The sequence below is a fragment of the Geotrypetes seraphini genome, chromosome 12, assembly GCF_902459505.1.
Source record: "Geotrypetes seraphini chromosome 12, aGeoSer1.1, whole genome shotgun sequence".
Classification (NCBI taxonomy): Eukaryota; Metazoa; Chordata; class Amphibia; order Gymnophiona; family Dermophiidae; genus Geotrypetes; species Geotrypetes seraphini.
In genome coordinates this window covers 91,847,180-91,865,661 of record NC_047095.1, presented here as the reverse complement: position 1 = coordinate 91,865,661, position 18,482 = coordinate 91,847,180, and the positions used below count along the sequence as shown (strand labels likewise).

Below are 18,482 nucleotides of genomic sequence, written 5' to 3'. Positions count from 1 at the left end.
AGAAATAGAAATCAAGGGATCCTAGGTCCCCTTCAAGGGATTTTCCTCAGGCACATAGCAATCAAAGAGGGCAACAAGAAATATGTCTCTTAAAATGAGGGAAAGTGATTCTAAATTGTTAATTATGTGATCATTGAGCTCCAGTAATCAAACTGGGTGGATTAATGTTAGAGGAAAGGCAGAGATAGTGTTGCACAATGGTCAGGGTACAAGATTTCAAAGATACCTGCTTTATGAAGATAGGGGAGAATTTTAAGGCGACACTGGCATGGTGGAAAACAACTCTATAAAACAGAACAGTAGCCTAATCAAAAAGTCTCCTCTATATCAGCCTAGGGGTTAATGTGCAGTTCTGTCAACTTCTCAGGTGCTGACTATAGCTCTTGAATAATCTGAATCTCTATAGTACAGACTTAAGCTGCTTGACAGTAATCTTTAAGAAGGATTTGTCACCATGAGATTCTCATCTGTAACTTTTCCACCTTCGTGCACAATTTCACCAAGGGACGTGGATTCGTTTGAAATAACATAGGAAAATTCAATGACATTTCCCATGTTGTTTCATGTCATTGTGAAAATGAACAGAAAAAACAAAATTTTGTGTCTTTCATGTGCCATCAATAATGAAAACTCATCTGAAAGAGTTCACATTCTTTCAAAAGAATGCACACTGCTCAAATGTGAGCGCCCTATTTGCAAACAGAGCACACTTTTTTTCTGATCATGCATAGATGCACGACCACTGCGTATAAGCACACTATCGGGAAAGAGTTGAGGAGTAGTCTATCGGTTAGCCTAGTGGGCTGAGTACCTGGGAACTAGGCTTCATTTCCATGCAGCTTCTTGTGATCCTGGGCAAATCACATAGCACTGTAGGTACAAAACTTAAGACTGTGAACCTTCTAGGGACATAAAAAGCACCTCGAAGAAACAAGAGATACCGCCTTCTCAGAACTTGGAAAGCAAGAAACAACAATGAAGGTGACCTTCGCTCAGTCGCTTTTATTGTATAATAGGACTCAACACAATCGTGTTTCAGTCCACAGGGGCCTGCCTCAGGATTCTGAATACTGATTGAGAAGTGGTTATTATAGAGTATCGTAAACACTTAATGCCTATGTTGTAATATGTGAAGTTACTTTCTGTCTGATGGCGCAGTGGAAATAATTGAAATTCAACTTGAAAAATATATGCTTAACAGCAGGAAACGCAAATTACAAGTAGAAATGTATGTAACTGCTGTCCGCACAAACATGTGAACTTGAACTTTCACAGAAATGACAACATATAAATTAATAGTAGGAGTTTGCAAAAAAAAAAAAAAAAATAAAAATTTGTTTCAGTTTGTCTGACTTTTCCTAGTACAAATTTTTAAATAATTGAGTCTACTACAGTGTTTTCCAGAAAATAAGACCTACCCCGAATATAAGCCCTAGCAGGATTTTCCTACCCCCAAATAAGCCCTAGTCCTGGGATTTGCAGGCAGTTTCCCTTCCCTCCCTCCCATCCCTTGTGCAGCAGAACCCTTGAGCACCCACACCCACCACACAGCTGAATACCCATCACTCCCTCCCATTGGAACTCCACCACGTGCCCTACATACCTCCCTATGCAGCTTCGGGCCGGCAGCACTCTGATCAGTAACGCGGCAGAGTGAATTCATGGTTGGACAAGGCCGAAGCAGCCTGTTTAGAGTGCTGCCGGCCTGAAGCTGCTTAAGCAGGTATATAAGGCTTGCGGCAGGGTTCCGATGGGAGGGAGGGAAGGATGGGGGTTCAATTGCACGGCAGGGGTGGGTGCGTATGCTTAGGGGGGTGCTTGATCAAGGGTTCTGCTGCACAAGGGATAGGAGGGAGGGAAGGGAAGCTGGGCAAGGGTCCTGCTGCACAAGGGATTGAAGGGAAGCTGGGCAAGGGTCCTACTGCACGAGGGATGGGAGGGAGGAAATGATAGAAGCTGGGTAAGGGTCCTGCTTCACAAGGGATGGGAGGGAGAGAGGGGAGGACAGATGCTGCACATGTGGGGGAGAGAAAGGAAAGAGAAAGAATTGGTTAAAGGAGAAGGCAGAGATGATCATGTACATACCCCAAAAATAAGACCTAGTGCGTTTTTTGGGGCCTAAAATTAATATGACACTGTTTAATTTTCGGGGAAACATGGTAGATGGACACTTTATTGCGGCTTCTAATCAGTACATTTTACAGCCAACACAAAGCACCCTCTCTCAGATAGTCTGACCTTTAATAATTCAAACTATACCTTAGGACTATAACTTGGCATCCTCTGTTCCTTAATTTCTTAATAAAATCTGTAGTAGTATTTCTTCCAGCAAGATCTAAATAAAAACATATGAGGGCTGATTGAAAAGTAATGAGACTGCCTCTGTTTTTCTTTCCAAGAAGTAGACGTGACAAAGCGGTGCTGGTTCTTGTGAAGCTCATACATTGACGTTTCCAAATCTGGGTCACAGCGAGAGCAGGAACTTTGTAAGTTTCATCATGGCAGATGAAGCAGATGTGACTTTGAGAGTATGCCAGAGGTGTGTGATTGAATTTTGTGTAAAACTTGGAAAGAGAGGTAATGAAATTCTTGAAATGTTATGGCAAGAGTACAGTGGTGAAACAATTAGCCCTGCTGCATACTCTTACAGACACGTCTTCCTCATCTACCATGACAAAACATACAAAGTACTTCCTCTCGCTGTGACCCAACAATGAAGACTATGGCCTGGATTCACTAACCTAGATGGTCTGCGCTTGCCTGTCCAGCCACAACTTTTTGTTTTATTAAATCCTTTGCGCGGGCTGGCTCTCCTGCTCCCCCCTTCCAGCAATCTTGTTGCCCAGACTCTCTTGCTCTCTGCCGCCTTTTGTGCAGTGTGAGCCTGCAGGTTTAAAGCAGGGCTGCTCTGCGGTGTGCATCTCTGCTTTAAACCCACGGGCTCGCACTGCAGGGAAGGTGGCAGAGAGTAGGAGCTCGGGGCAGAAAGCAGGGCTAGAAGATCGGGGCGAACAGGTTCTTGGGCTGAGCTCCATTAATTACTATTGCATGCAGGGGAAGGGTGGGAGAGTTGGGGCCGGCAGGCGATCGGGGCATGCAGGCGGCTTATACAGCAGGCAGGTGGCTTACAGCTATGAGTTTCAGTTCCACCGAATAGGGAGAAAGAAGCTGCACAAATGCTGTTGAAAATAAAGTGTTTCATCCCTCTACTAACTGATCGAGTCATGGCACTGAACCGGGGCTGACAGGGCAGAGAGCAGGGCGGCAGAAGGTAGGGCAGATGGAAAGGGCTTCAGCGACTGTTCCTCAGCAGTCGCTTGTTTGTGATCGGCCAGTCCAGTCAGTGTTGCAGGGTTTTGCTTTGTGAATCGGGACCCTGCCTACTTTGCATGCCGTTGCCCTCATTTGCATGCGCAGATTGGAGGATGGTCAGCAGAGAGGTAAGTAAATCAGGCCGGGGTCGCTAAGGGCTCGTAAACCAATTGGTACATGATTGGTTTGCTTAGTGAATTTGGGCCAATGGCAGTCCATTTGCAGATGCAGAAACGTCAATGTATGAGCTTCACAAGAATCAATGTTGCCACATCTACTTCCTGGAAAGAAAAACAGAGGCAGTCTCATTACTTTTCAATCAGCCTTCATACTTCTTTTCTGCCCTGGGCCTTTTTTTCTGTTCCATTACTGCAAAAAAACATCCACAGGGATTGTAAGCCCACCCAAAACATGCCCCCTAGCTATTTGGACACTCTTAGCGAAAAACATTCAAATTCTGCCTTTTGCAAATGTTGTTGTCTTGGGCAGACTTTGCAGGGCCTATACTTTATCCACAGAAGGAACTATTGGTCATCTGCCCAGATTAAGTAAAAGCAATAAGAATGGCTAGGGTGTTTCCAAAATTACAGGGTACAACAGAGATTAGGATGATTTTTTTTTTTTAAGACCCAGGTTTGAAATCAGGCAATGACTGTAAAGGCAGGTCTGTTCTGGCTCTAATATACTTTTAAAGCTTTCAAATTGCTTTAAAGAATGAATCCGATATGGTTTCCTGTTCTCTTGCAATCATATTACGTTGCCTCAAGTTTTCATCCTCTTATACCTGCATTAGTCGCTCCAGCTGGTAGAATTTACAGTGGAGATCTTCAAAGTTGTTCTTGTAAAGGTCTCTCAAGCCATAGTTGTACATGATTTTCACCAGCACACAGAACGCTTGTTCCTCTGGCATCTGAATCAAAAAGCAAAGGCACAGAGTCAACCAGGGGAACTGGGGAAGAAGGGTATGCATACAATAATAAGGAAACCATTACTTACCTTCCCCGCCTCCCCTTTTTACAAACTGTGCAAGGTTTTTAGCACTGGCCAGCATGCTGAATGCTCTGTGCTGCTCTGACAGTTCTTACGAGCGCTTGAGAAGCGCAGAGCGTTCAGCGTGCCAGCCAGTACTAAAAACTTCTTGCACAGTTTTGTAAAAGGGGGGGAGGGGGAGGGTTAATCCAGAACATGTATTTATATGTTGCCAAAAACTGGGTGTCTACAAGATAGCATATATGACTTTCCCGAACTACTGGTAATTGGAATGGCTCTAGAGCAGGGCTGCCCAAATCCGGTCCTTGAAATCTACTGGCAGGCCAAGTTTTCAGGATATCCACAATGAACATGCATGAGAGAGATTTGCATACCAAGAAGGCTGTGCAGGCAAATCTCTCTCATGCATATTCATTGTGGATATCCTGAAAACCTGGCCTGCCAATAGATCTCGAGGACCAGACTTGGGTAGCCCTGCTCTAGAGTTACTAAAAAATCAGAAGAGAGACATCAGGGCTGAATCAACTGCACAGAAATGGCTCCTGGCTGATTAAATCGCCTGTTTGGGACTACCTGCTAATTTTCAGTGGCATTTAACTGGTTAGTGCTGAACTAGAAACTGGTTATTTTGAGGGCATTCTGGGAGTGGAGTCAGTGCTTGGCCAGTTAACTGCCAATATTCAGCACTTGGGGTTTTTCCCATAGAAAAATTTTTCAGGAAGCCAAGTTGGATTTGAACAGATATATGGGCGAAGTGAATGTTTGGATGGATGATCATGGATTGCAATTGAATGTTGGTAAGACAGATTACAGTTGTGAGTAATGGAGGTGATGAGAAACTTCCTGAGAAGTTCTTGGTTATGGGAACACAATTGATGGTAAGGAGAGAGATGACAATCTTGGATGTTAGCTTGGATTCGGCCCTCTCAATAGGGAACCAGATTATTAAGGTTATCCAGGGAGGATGTGCACAATTGCATATTCTATATAGATTGAAATTGATGCTTTCACTAGGTGATTTTCAAACTGTGATCTAAGCACTGTCATTGATCTAGTTTTGGCTATCTTATGATTTTCAGGCTTGAGTGATTTTGAGAAGGGAGGATCTGAAATTTGATTTATTAACTTTAACATCAGGTTACTATGAAATGCAAATATTGTATTTGTTTATACCTATTGTTGTTTGTTTTAATATTATGTATGTTCTTATGTACATCGCTTAGATTTAAGCGGTTTATAAATTTTAAAAACAAATAAATACAATAAATAGGGATGCATAGAAGTCGGTCCTATCTTTATGTGGGTAACCCATAACCAGTTAAGGGTTGAATATTACACCTAATCAGTTTTGTGTTAGCCAACTCTAAAAACTAAGAAATTCAGTACTAGTGCCTGGATATGGCCGACACAGAATTTTGGGGTTTAATGCTGGCAGTAGTCAGCAAAACACTGATCGCTGTCAGCTGAATATCAGTATGGCTTGCTGGGTGATGTAGTTTTCATGAAACCGAATATGGAACTACCAGTGATGGTGGAAGTAAGGAAAATTGAGGAATGGATAAAACAAAGCAGCTGGCATATCTTGGTTGGGTGGGGTGTCTGGGAGTAAGGAGATAGCCGCTGTTTGGGTAGGTGGGGGAGGAGACACTTTAATGGGGTTTCTAGGATGCCCTGATGTTTGGGAGGAAGGGAGAGAGGAAGAACCTTAATTACCAACTGTTATTTAATCCAAAGTGTCACAGAAGCAAAAACCCATAATCATAACTTTTACAGGTATATCAGAAGCAGAAAGCCTGTGAGGGAATCTATGGGATTGTTAGATCATCAGAGGAAAAGGGGTACTTAGAGAGGACAAAGCATTGCGAAGAGACTGAATGAATTCTTTGCTTTGGTCTTTACTGAACATGGTGTAATACCAGAAATGGTTTTTAAGGGAGTAGTAAATCATTTGGATCAGATGGTATGAACCCCAGGGAATTAAGAGAACTCAAACATTAAATTGCTGATCTGCTGTTAATTTTATTAATTTATTCCATTTTCTATACTGTTCTCCCAGGAGAGCTCAGAACGGTTTACATGAATTTATTCAGGTACTCAAGAATTTTTCCCTGTCTGTTCCAGTGGGCTCACAATCTATCTAATGTACCTGGGGCAATGGGGGGATTAAGTGATTTGCCCAGGGTCACAAGGAGCAGCATGGATTTGAATCTACAACCTTAGGATGCTGAGGCTGTAGCTTTAACCACTGCACCACACTTAAAATTGTCCAAAGTATCTGAGGATTAGAGGGTGGCCAATGTAACACCGATTTTTTTTTAAAGGGTTCCAGTGGATGATCTGGGAAATTTCTATGAAGGCATGAATAAACATGCGGATAAAGGTAAGTCAGTTGATGTAGTATATCTAGATTTTCAGAAAGCTTTTAACAAAGTCTCTCAAGCAAGACTCCTGAGAAAATCAAAAAGTCATGGAATAGGAGGCAACATTCTGTTGTGGGCTAGGGTCTGGTTAATGAATAGAAAACAGAGGTTAGGGTTAAATGACCATTCTTCTTAGTGGAGGAGGGTGACTAGTGGAGTGCCACAGGGATCTGGACTGGGACTGGTGCTATTTAACATATTTATAAATGATCTGGAAATTGGAACGACAGGTGAGGTGATTAAAAATTTGCAAATGACACAAAACTATCTAAATTTGTTAAAATACATGTGGACTGTAAAAAATGACAGGAAGACCTTAGGAAATTGGAAGGCTAGGCATCAAAATGGCAAGTGAAATTTATTGTGGACAAATACAAAGTGCCAGAAGAATAATCCAAATCATAGTTACTTGATGCTAGGATCCACTTTAGGAGTCAGCACCAAGAATAAGATCTTGGTACCATCATAGACAATATGCTAAATCCTCTGCCTAGTGTGCAGCAGTGACCAAAAAAGCAAACAGGATGTTAGAAATTATTAGGAAAGAAAATAAAGACCAATAATATTATAATGCCTCTGTATTGCTTCATGGTGCAACCTCACCTCGAGTATTGCTGTAATTTTGTGCACTCAATCTCAAAAAGGATATAGCAGAATTAAAAAAGGTTCAAAATGATAAATAGATACTCCTCTCATATGAGGAAAGATTAAAGAAGTTAGGGGTCTTACCAAGATCTTACAGAGTAAAGGCAAATGATCATATATCTGAACCATGGTCAAACCCCTGCGGAGTCCCTTAAGGATCTCCCCTCTCACCCATACTATTCAACCTTTTCATAGCATCCCTAGGCACAACACTAGACGCCCTAAATATAACATCATTCAGTTATGCGGACGACATAACCATCCTCCTCCCCTTCGACATCCAAGACCCCATCTCCACTGGACGCCTGACAACAATTCTAGAAACAGTAGAAAAATGGATGGTGAACCACAAGTTGAAGCTGAACTCGGACAAAACTAAATTCCTGCTACTAGAGAAGGACAAAAAACCATCCATAACAGAACTGGAAGTAAAAACTATCAAGTACCCATTACAGAACTCCCTCAAAATTCTAGGAATACAACTAGATAGATACTGCACTATGCAAACACAAATCCACAAAATCATCCAAAAAGCATTCTTCACAATGCGAAACTTAAGAAAAATAAGAAAATTCTTTAACAAAAATCAATACAGGATCATTGTCCAATTGCTTGTACTTAGCATTGTAGACTATTGCAATAGTCTCTACCTACCATGCCCAATCAACATGATAAAACGGCTGCAGACCGTCCAGAACACAGCACTCAGGCTCATCTACTCACTCAGCAAGTTTGACCACATTACCAATGCATACTTAGAATCTCACTGGCTACCGATAAAAGCAAGAACCCAATTCAAATTCTACTGTCTTCTATTCAAAATAATGCACGGAGTTGCACCCAGTTACCTGAACAACTGCCTACACCGTTACCTCCCACCTAGAAGAAGAAGAACTCAGAACCTCTTTACCTACCCTCCTCCCAACGGTACTAGATACAAGAGACTATACGACAACCTTCTAGCAACACAGGCAGCTAAAATAGACCCTTCCATCACCAAAATGCTAAACAAAACAACAGACATTAAAGAGTTCAGAAAAGAAATAAAAACACACCTATTCAAAAAAATACTTCCCACTACACTAACCATTCTAACCTCCATAACATTATCTCAAGATTATACCCTCGGAAATACCACCCCTATTGTAACGCCAAATCAAAACCTCAAACTAATCTTCTCTTCAAACTATATCTCCAACTTATATTAAGAAATCCAAATAAATAATCTCCACCAGCAACCAGAGAATTCCTCCCTTAAAAGATGTATCACAAATTAAGAAACCTATAAGCTATCACCATCTGTAACCACTTCCATCAACATTATGTAACCATCTTCTGTAACCTGATATGTATCTCTATTCTATACGGTAAACTGTAATATATTCACTTCCTTGTTATGTAATTCTACTGGAAATGTCCAGACATCTTCTAAATTGTAATCCGCCTAGAACCGCAAGGCACAGGCGGAATAGAAATCACTAATGTAATGTAATGTCTTCAGTTTGGAAAAGAAATGGCTTAAGAGGGATATGATAGAGGTCTACACACTCCTGAGCGGTGTAGAATGGGCAAACGTGAATCGATTTTTTTACTCTTTCAAAATGTACAAAGACCAGGGAACACTCAATAACATTACATGGTAAGTACTTTCAAAATGAAAAAAAGGAAATATGTTTTACTCGACAAATAGTTACAATGTGGTTACAGCGATTAGCATGTCTGGGTTTAAAAAAAAAAAGGAGGAAAAAAACCATAGTCTATTTTTGAGCTAGACAACCAGGGGAAGCAAGGGCTTGCTCTAGGATCGGTGTCATAGAATGGTGCTGCTAAAGGAAAGGGGTCATAACTACTCAAATAAACAATGTAAGACTCTTATTCTTGAAAACACCTTAAGGCAGGGGTGTCAAAGTCCCTCCTCGAGGGCCGCAATCCAGTTGGATTTTCAGGATTTCCCCAGTGACTATGCATGAGATCTGTTTGCATGCACTGCTTTCATTATATGCTAATAGATCTCATGCATATTCATTGGGGAAATCCTGAGAACCCGACTGGATTGCGGCCCTTGAGGAGGGACTTTGACTCCCCTGCCTTAAGGGTAGAGGGCTCTATAGGCTGATTTGAATCAATAAAGATTTTTTTTTTTTAAATAAAATTACTAACTACAGGGTGTTAAATCAGTTCATGGGAACTTATATGAGAGTTTATCTCAAGTTCACCAGGGTTTGATACCGCAAGTAGCACCTATAAGTACCAAGTAGAAATCACCCACAAACATCAATCTATAGTCTATATTAATAAATAGTTTTTTGTAGTATTCTAAAACATGCTAAATAGCCCAAATACCCTGGTGTTTAAACAATTAAGTTCAAGAATTCAAAAATTCAGAATTACTGATACAATATCGCATCATTTGAAAAAGTTCCTGCAGTGCCAAAAAATCATGTGTCCACTTTATCAACAATTAATAAGGCTACTGAAAAACAGGAAACTTATCTTATTCAACAGACCGCTATCGTTCTTCAAGGAGTGCCAGCTGATCGCCCTACAGAGCCCCGTGTTATTTATGATTCTGCCAAGTGCTTGTGACCTGGATTGGCCACTAATGGAAGGAAGATACTGGGCTAAATGAACTATTGTTTTGACTCAGTATGGCTATTCTTATGTTCTCATGTAATCTGTTGAGGTTAAATAACTATTTTTGGAGTCTGAGTATTTAGAAAAATTTGGGGGGATTCTCCTAAGTGTTCGCCTGATGAGCCTGAGGATTTTGATTCATTCTCTACAGCTGGAAACGGAAATAGTTGTAAGCCTAGGACATCTTTGCACTCATTTATTCTTTTTTAAATACAGTGTTCTGATTTATGGGGGAGGGGGTTTCCAACTTTTTTTTAATTAGCTTTATGGAATTTAGATAATGTTTGTATATTTGTAATTTTTTTTTTAAAAATTTAATATTAGGTCTCTTTTATGATCATTTAAAAAGTAAAATAAAATAAAGAGCCAGAATGTTTTTGTTTCCAGTGACTTTCACCTATTCCTTGCTGATATGTTTCATTAAAAGACCCCCCCAAAATCAGTAGGTTCTTGCATTACCCTCAGTCTTGCACACTAGAAGACAGTTCATTGTTTTCAGTCAGCCAATGTGCAGAATTGCAAACAAAAGGGAAGAGAAAGCTCAAAAAACTGCCAGATGAGCTCAGACTGAATCAAAGCTAACTAAAATAGCAACCTAAGCTCAGGGACAATATAAGAACATAAGAACATAAGAACATAAGAACATAAGAAATGCCTCTGCTGGGTCAGACCTGAGGTCCATCATGCCCAGCAGTCCGCTCACGCGGCGGCCCAACAGGTCCAGGACCTGTGCAGAAATCCTCTATTTATACCCCTCTATCCTCTTTTCCAGCAGGAAACCGTCCAATCCTTTCTTAAATCCCAGTACCGTACTCTGCCCTATTACATTCTCTGGAAGCGCATTCCAGGTGTCCACCACACGTTGGGTAAAGAAGAACTTCCTAGCATTTGTTTTGAATCTGTCCCCTTTCAACTTTTCCAGATGCCCTCTTGTTCTTTTATTTTTTGAAAGTGTGAAGAATCTGTCCCTCTCTACTCTCTCTATGCCCTTCATGATCTTATAAGTCTCTATCATATCCCCTCTAAGTCTCCTCTTCTCCAGGGAAAAGAGACCCAGTTTCTCCAATCTCTCAGCATATGGAAGGTTTTCCATCCCTTTTATCAGACGTGTCGCTCTCCTCTGAACCCTCTCGAGTATCGCCATATCCTTCTTAAGGTACGGCGACCAATATTGGACGCAGTATTCCAGATGCGGGCGCACCATCGCCCGATACAACGGCAGAATAACTTCTCTCGTCCTGGTTGTAATACCCTTCTTGATTATACCCAGCATTCTATTCGCTCTCTTAGCGGCCGCTGCGCACTGTGCCGTCGGCTTCATTGTCATGTCCACCATTACCCCTAAGTCCCTTTCCTGGGTACTCTCATTCAATAACATCCCTCCCATCGTATAGTTGTACCTCAGGTTTCTGCTTCCCACATGCAGTACTTTACATTTCTCAACGTTGAACTTCATCTGCCATCTCGTCGCCCATTCCCCTAGTTTATTCAGGTCCCTTTGTAATTCTTCGCAGTCCTCTTTAGTCCGAGCTCCACTGAATAGTTTGGTGTCGTCTGCAAATTTTATTATCTCACACGTCGTCCCTATTTCTAGATCATTTATGAATATATTAAATAGTAGTGGCCCGAGCACCGAGCCCTGCGGAACACCACTTGTGACCCTCTTCCAGTCCGAGTAGTGGCCCTTCACCCCTACCCTCTGTTTCCTACCCGCCAACCAGTTTCTGATCCATCTATGCACATCTCCGTCCACCCCATGGTTCTTCAGTTTCCGGAGTAGACGCTCGTGAGGCACCTTGTCAAAGGCTTTTTGGAAATCTAGGTATACGATGTCTATGGGGTCTCCTTTATCCGTCCGTTTGTTGATTCCTTCGAAGAAGTGCAATAAGTTAGTTAAGCACGATCTCCCCCTGCAGAAACCATGTTGGCTTGGTATCAGAAGTTCATTTCTTTCCAAATGTTCATCGATGTTTTCTTTTATCAGCGCTTCTGCCATTTTCCCCGGAACCGAGGTCAGACTCACAGGTCTGTAGTTTCCCGGGTCACCTCTTGATCCCTTTTTGAAGATGGGCGTGACGTTGGCTATCTTCCAATCCTCTGGTATCACACCTGTTTTCAGGGATAGGTTGCAAACTTGCTGCAGTAGTTCTGCTATCTCCTCCTTTAATTCCTTCAGAACCCTTGGATGGATTCCGTCTGGACCCGGGGATTTGTCAGTTTTTAGTTTTTCTATCTGCCTGCGCACATCTTCAAGGCTCACTTCCATGGATGTTAATTTTTCTGCTTCATTTCCATTGAAGAATTGCTCAGGTTCCGGTAAGTTGGTTGTGTCTTCGTTCGTAAATACAGACGAAAAGAACATGTTAAGTCTTTCTGCGACTTCTTTCTCCTCCTTCACTACCCCCTTCCTGTCTCCATCATCCAGCGGTCCCACCTCCTCCCTAGCTGTCATAGGATATTCAATACTATTTGTCTACAAAGATAACCTGCAAGTTATCCCCAGCAGAGAACACATAAAGACCACAAACAAAGCTACAGATGGAAGAAAAAAAGTGAAACTTCTGATGAGAAAAGGTGAATTCTTCTCTAGGAATTCAGAACAAAATCCCATGTGTAAACCTAAGGCATTATATTCTCCTTCTATCCATTACAAATCAGAGAACCATTACACATAACTTAATGTATAGAGAAATAGTTGACAGAGCCATGGAGGGGCATAATAAAAAACAAATAAACGTCTAAGTCCCCTTTTGGCCTAAGGCCATAAACGTTGAAAGTAGAAGCAGGGAAAATGTCCATTCTCAAAAAAAATGTCCAAAAGGAGATTTTTTTTTTGATAATGGCCTGCCTCTACGTTAAGCTGTTTAAATGCCCACACCACCACCACTACGTCTACACTTAAGACACATAATAAACCAAAAAAAAGCCTAAGCCCCAAACACCCAAAGCCAGGCCTTTTAGGCGAAGAAGGAGTCAGTCCTTCACCTAAAAGCTGGATTCTGGAACCGGTGTCTGTCAAAAACAACACTGGTTACAGAAACCCCCCCCCCCCCCTCCCCAGCAACAATCGTGGCAGGAGAGATGGCTCATCTCCCCTGCTGCGATAGCGATACCACCAAGTATTTGGGATCGCTATCACGGCAGGAGAGATAGCCAATCTATCCTGCCGCGATCCACACACCCCCATCGGATTGGGCAGGAGGGAGCTCAAGCCCTCCTGCCCCAGCAACTCCCATTATCAGATCGGGAAGGAGGGAGCCCAAGCCCTCCTGCCCCGCCGAAACCCCACCCGCCCGACACAATCAGGGGCAGGAGGGAGCCCAAGCCCTCATGCCCCACCGAAACCCCACCCGCCTGACACGATCATGGCAGGAGGGAGTCCAAGCCCTCCTGCCCTGCCGAAACCCCATCTGCCCGGCATGATTGGGGCAGGAGGAAGCCTAAGCCCTCCTGCCCTGCCGAAACCCCCTACCCCCCACCCCCACTAAGATATGGGCAGGAGGGATCCCAGGCCCTCCTGCCCTCAACGTACCCCCATATTGCTCCCCTAACCCAACCATCTGCCAACCCCATGACACCCCCCACCAACCCCATGACTCCACCCCCACCCCCAACAACCCCCTTTACCTTAAAAACAGTTGGCCAGACGGACGGGTCCCAAGCCCATCCATCCGGCGGGCCTGTCATCCTCAGAATGGCAGGCCTTAGGGCCTGATTGGCCCAGGTGCCTCAAGCCCCGCCCACAGGTGGGGCCTTAGGCACCTGGGCCAACCGGAATTGGCCCAGTTGCCTTAGGCCCCTCCTGTGGGCGGGCCCTTAGGTACATGGGCCAAACCGTTCCGCCCTTTCCCCTCCTCTACAAACACCTCTTTTCACTCTATGCATTTAGAGGCAGGGGAAAGACCTAAGTTGGTTTTAGATATGTCTAAAACCAGCTTTGGTTATGGGTACTTAAACAATCAGGCTTTTTGATCATCCAAGTACCCATTTAAGCCACTTTTTAGACTTTTTTTTTATTATTATGAGCCCCATAGCTTTCAAGTTTATTCCTGGCAGAATTCTGCACAAAAAAATTCCAAAATTCTGCGTAAAAAATTAACAAATTCTACAAAATTCTGCAAATTTGTCAAAATTTAAACAATATTTTTGCTAATTATATCCATATTCCATTTAAAACATTTAAAATAAAATGTTTTTCTTCTATCTTTGTTGTCTGGAAGGGTCTTAGGCATCTGAGCCAATCAGGGCCTTAGATTCCTCTCTGTGTATTCCAGGATGCACCGGGGCAGGGGGCCTAAGGCCTTGATTGATTCAGATGTACCCTGGGAGGGGCCTTAAGCGTCTGAGGCAATATGGGCCTTAGGCCCCTGCCACGGTGCATCTTGGGATACACAGGGAGAAACCTAAGGCCCTGATAGGCTCAGACACCCAAGGCCCCTCCCAGAGGCTTGGGTGTCAGAACCAATCAGGGTCTTAGATCCTTCCCTGTGCATCCCGGGATGCACCAGGAAGGGGAAGGCCTACCATTTTGGAGTAGAGAACCTGTGAGCAGGAGAGACTGGGCATTCCTCTTGCTGTCTTCTTTCTGTACAGATACAGGGGTGGTTCAGGTGGTGTGGGGTTGGTGGGAAGGGGGCCAGGGGGCATCCAGTGGCAGAAGGGAGTGGGCATCCCTGCTGCTGATTCTTTCTAAAGTAGGGATAGAGAGGATAGATAAGAAGTACCTTTCTTATTTCTAATCTTAATGTATATTTTCTGTAAACCGCTTAGAACCTAACGGATGTAGCGGTATATAAGAAATAAATTACATTACATTACATTACTAACCCAGAAGCCTCTCTGTGGCAGGTAGCATGTGGGAATTGTTCTGCTGCTCCTGTAACCCTTGTCACCGAGGAAGAAGATTCTGTGCACAAACAGGTAAATTTTGCATGCCTGTGCAATTCTGCAGAAATTCTGCATTACATAATCGTGGCCATTATCTGCCATCATATTTCTATGTTTCTATTAACTGTCCCTTAACTGTTATATGCTGACAGATGGAACAGCCAGGGCTACTGTGTCTAGTAGAGAATGACATGGGGAAAATTCTGTCAATTTCCCTGTCCTATCCCCGTGAGTTTGTCGCTTTCCCTGCCCCACAAGCCTTATGATTTTCAAGTGTTTGAGGCTTGTACAGATGAGGACAGAGCTTGCAGGAATGGGACAGGGACAGGAAAAGAACTCGCTGGGACAGGATGGGAAAATATGTTTCCGAGGGAGCAGGGAAAAATTTGTCCCCATGTCATTCTCTAGTGTCTAAACAAGAACTGTGGGTGGTAGTATCTGACACAGTGCTGCCACATCAGCTGCACTTCCTGAAACTGCTAGCCGCCTTCACTGTGCCATCAGATGAAAAATAGTTGCTGCAAATTCAAGTAATTCAGTGTTGAAAAATATATGTCCAATGTTGTTCAATACATTGATACCATAAGAGTGTGCTCCACGTCTTGTGGTAGGTTCATCCTCTCATCATCCATGCGGTCAGGGCTAAGGAACGCAGGTCGTGGTGGAGGGTAAGGTTCCCGCGTTGTGTAATGAGAACTGCACTGATCGGGAGCGGGGAGAAGTGGGTGAACCGCTATCCCTTGCCGGAATGGGAACCATGGTTGCAGGAGCCCGAACAGGGCAATCATGATCACCGTTGTTCTGTCCTGAAGAATCTTCTGCAGGACTTAGGGTGTTCCAACTCACAGACAGACCATCGGGGCTGAGACGGCAATGGGTTGATCTCTTTGCGCAGAAGATCGAGTATTTTGAGTTCGGTTCAGTTGCAAACAGGTCGATGCTCGGTGTGCCCCAGGTGCTGAAGATCTTCTTCATCGCCGCTGGGTTGAGACACCACTCATCGGGATCCAGCTGGTGGCTGAGTCTTTCTGCCAGGTCGTTCTGCTCCCACAGGAGGTAAGTTGCCTGGATGGGGCATTGAATGGAGTTGGAGAACTCCCACATGTGGCAAGCTTACTTGCATAGCGAAGTCGACCCTGTCCCTCCCTGTTTGTTGATATAGTGCAAGGCCACCTGGTTTTCTGTTTGGGTGAGGACTGCCCTGCCTGTTTGAAGGTTTCGAGGGCATTCCCTAAGGCCCTGAGCTCCAGTAGGTGGGTAGTCAGAGGTTGGGTACACTGGTCCCAGTGACGTCTGAGGTGCCCTTTCAGGGATCACATGAGTAGTCTGGTGTGCTGCAAAACAAAGACCGGAGCGTGCTGACGATGAGCTGCTGGCAGGGATGCGCTGGGCCAGGGATGTCATGGCGTCGATCTGGTAGTCCCGTAGGACGGCCTTGGTCTGCGTGGTGTTGATGACTGCCCAGATGAACGATATCCCCTGGGTGGGTATCAGGTGGGATTTCATGTAGTTGATGAGGAACCCCAGTTCTTGGAGGAGGGTTATGGTGGTTGACGGGGCTGCCAGCTATCGAGATAAGATAGGACGTGCACTCCTTGAAGGCGAGGATGTGCCACTGCCACGCACTTTGTGAACGCTCTTGGAGCCGTTGAGAGTCCAAGGGGCAGGACCTTGTACTGGAGGCGTCTGTCTTGGCTTTAGAAGCGACGATGCCTCCTGTGGGCTGGGTGCATGGGATACTAGCCAATACTCGGGCTGTAACAGGGCCAAGACTGTACCCAGAGAGTGCGTCTGGACCTTGTGTATGCATCTGTTGAGCTTACAGAGATCCAGGAACGAGCGTTGTCCTTGTCCATGGTGACGCGGGGGTTCCTGGAGTAGAAACCCCTTGGTGATCTCCTCTGTTCGTCACCACCTCTATTGATTCTGCCGAAGCAGGTCCAGGAGTTTCAAACCCCCACCTTTGGAGAGGCATGGTCTGACATGCCGCATCTCTGAAGATATCAGCACCTTGCTGAGAAAGGCAGACTCCTCGTTCCCAACATGAGAGGAGGAGGGGGGCAGGGTGGGAAAGGTGTAAATTGTAGACTCTGCAGGACCCCAAGAGGGAAAGAAACATCGAGTTGGTTTTTTTTTTTTTCAGCATATCCTTTATAAGCTGAACTCTGGGGCAGCATGTCTCCTACTGGGGGGAGAGGCCTGCAGGTCCCCTCCAAGGGAAAGAAGCATGGGAGATTCTTTCTCCTTAAATTCAGATTGGGAGGAGGGTGGGGCAGAGCCCTCGGGGCTGCAACAGATTATCAGAGGTTTTCCCAAAAACAAGCAGATAGGACTTACCTTTGAACCCCAATCGGCTCCCTGCAGAGGCTGGCTGTAAGAGGCAGCATGCCGTCTGGAGGGTGAAAGCCCCGATCTGTTGCTTGCAGAGGCTGTGGATTTACGCAGCAGCATGCAAGACTCCTATCGGCTGTAGGTGGCAACATGCAGGGATTCCTGGAGAGATCTCTCGGTCTGGCGAGACTCCTATCGGCTGCCCTGCAGAGGCTGGTTCTAAGCGGCAACATGCAGGGACTCCGGGAGATATTTCTCTACCGGGCCAAGTGCAGGCGGGGGGATTAGCTGAGCCAGGGCATCCTGGAGGCTCCTTGCCACTGTAGCTTGTGGATCCCCCGCTGCTGCATTCTGATGAGGATGGCTGCTGGAGGAAGATTCTCGGGCCTCACTTCTCTTCATGCCTGGCTGTAAGCAGCAACATGCAGGAACTCCTGGAGAGATCTCTCGGTCTGGTGAGACTCCTATCGGCTTCCTGCAGGGGCTGGCGGCTAGCGACAGCATGCAGGACCTCTGGGAGAGATTTCTCGACCGGGCAAGTTGCAGTTGGGGGGGTTGACTGAGCCAGGATGTCCTGGAGGCTCCTCACCGGATTCGTCTGTGGATCCCCCGCTGCTACGCTCCGATGAGGATGGCTGCTGGAGGAAGATTCTCGGGCCTCACTTCTCTTCATGAAGTCTCTCAGTGCCCTCTTCCTTAGCGTGCACGTGGTGACATGTGCGCACAATGCAAGCCACACGGAAACCTCGAGCGCCGGATCCAATCAGTGGGCGCACAATTCATGAGGATCCAGTGTGTTCAAACTCCTCCTGCATCCCAGTTGTTTCTTTAGATGATTCAGGCATCTTCAAGTTGATGAGTAGAAAAGTTGTAATGGAGAGCTGTAGAAAAATCCGACCGATGGGAACGGGCGGAAACTAAAGACTGGGGATTAGGGGGAAGCAGGGGGGAAATGGGTAGGGCTCGGGCATGCCCAATGGGGCCCGGGCACTGCACGTGCTCAGAGAAAAAAAAAAAATCTCTCTGAGCTATTGGAGAGCTTATCCGCAAATTGGGAGGTGTTGGGACAGCACCCATATGTGGCTGACTCATCCTGCTTGTCCTAGGAGAAATAGTTGATATGTACTTGAAAGGCACAATAAGAGGCAAAATTGGTTTTTCTTGTTACACAGATCTTTTTGGACCCCTGTTAAGTTGCAAAAGTTAGACAGTTCTAAATCAAATAGATGCTGGCACTGTCATCTAGACATAGGGACTTATGTT

The 18,482-nt window shown here is 44.8% G+C and overlaps 1 protein-coding gene across 3 annotated transcripts in view; it reads right to left on the bottom strand.

Moving 5' to 3' along the window:
* The window catches only part of RABGAP1L (RAB GTPase activating protein 1 like), a 978,589-nt gene that overhangs the window by 327,120 nt on the left and 632,987 nt on the right, over positions 1–18,482 (bottom strand). For all 3 annotated transcript variants that reach the window (XM_033916610.1, XM_033916611.1, XM_033916612.1), the window contains exon 17: positions 4,097–4,222. In XM_033916610.1, coding sequence (XP_033772501.1) covers positions 4,097–4,222 — 126 coding nt within the window. The remainder of the gene's footprint in view (positions 1–4,096; positions 4,223–18,482) is intronic.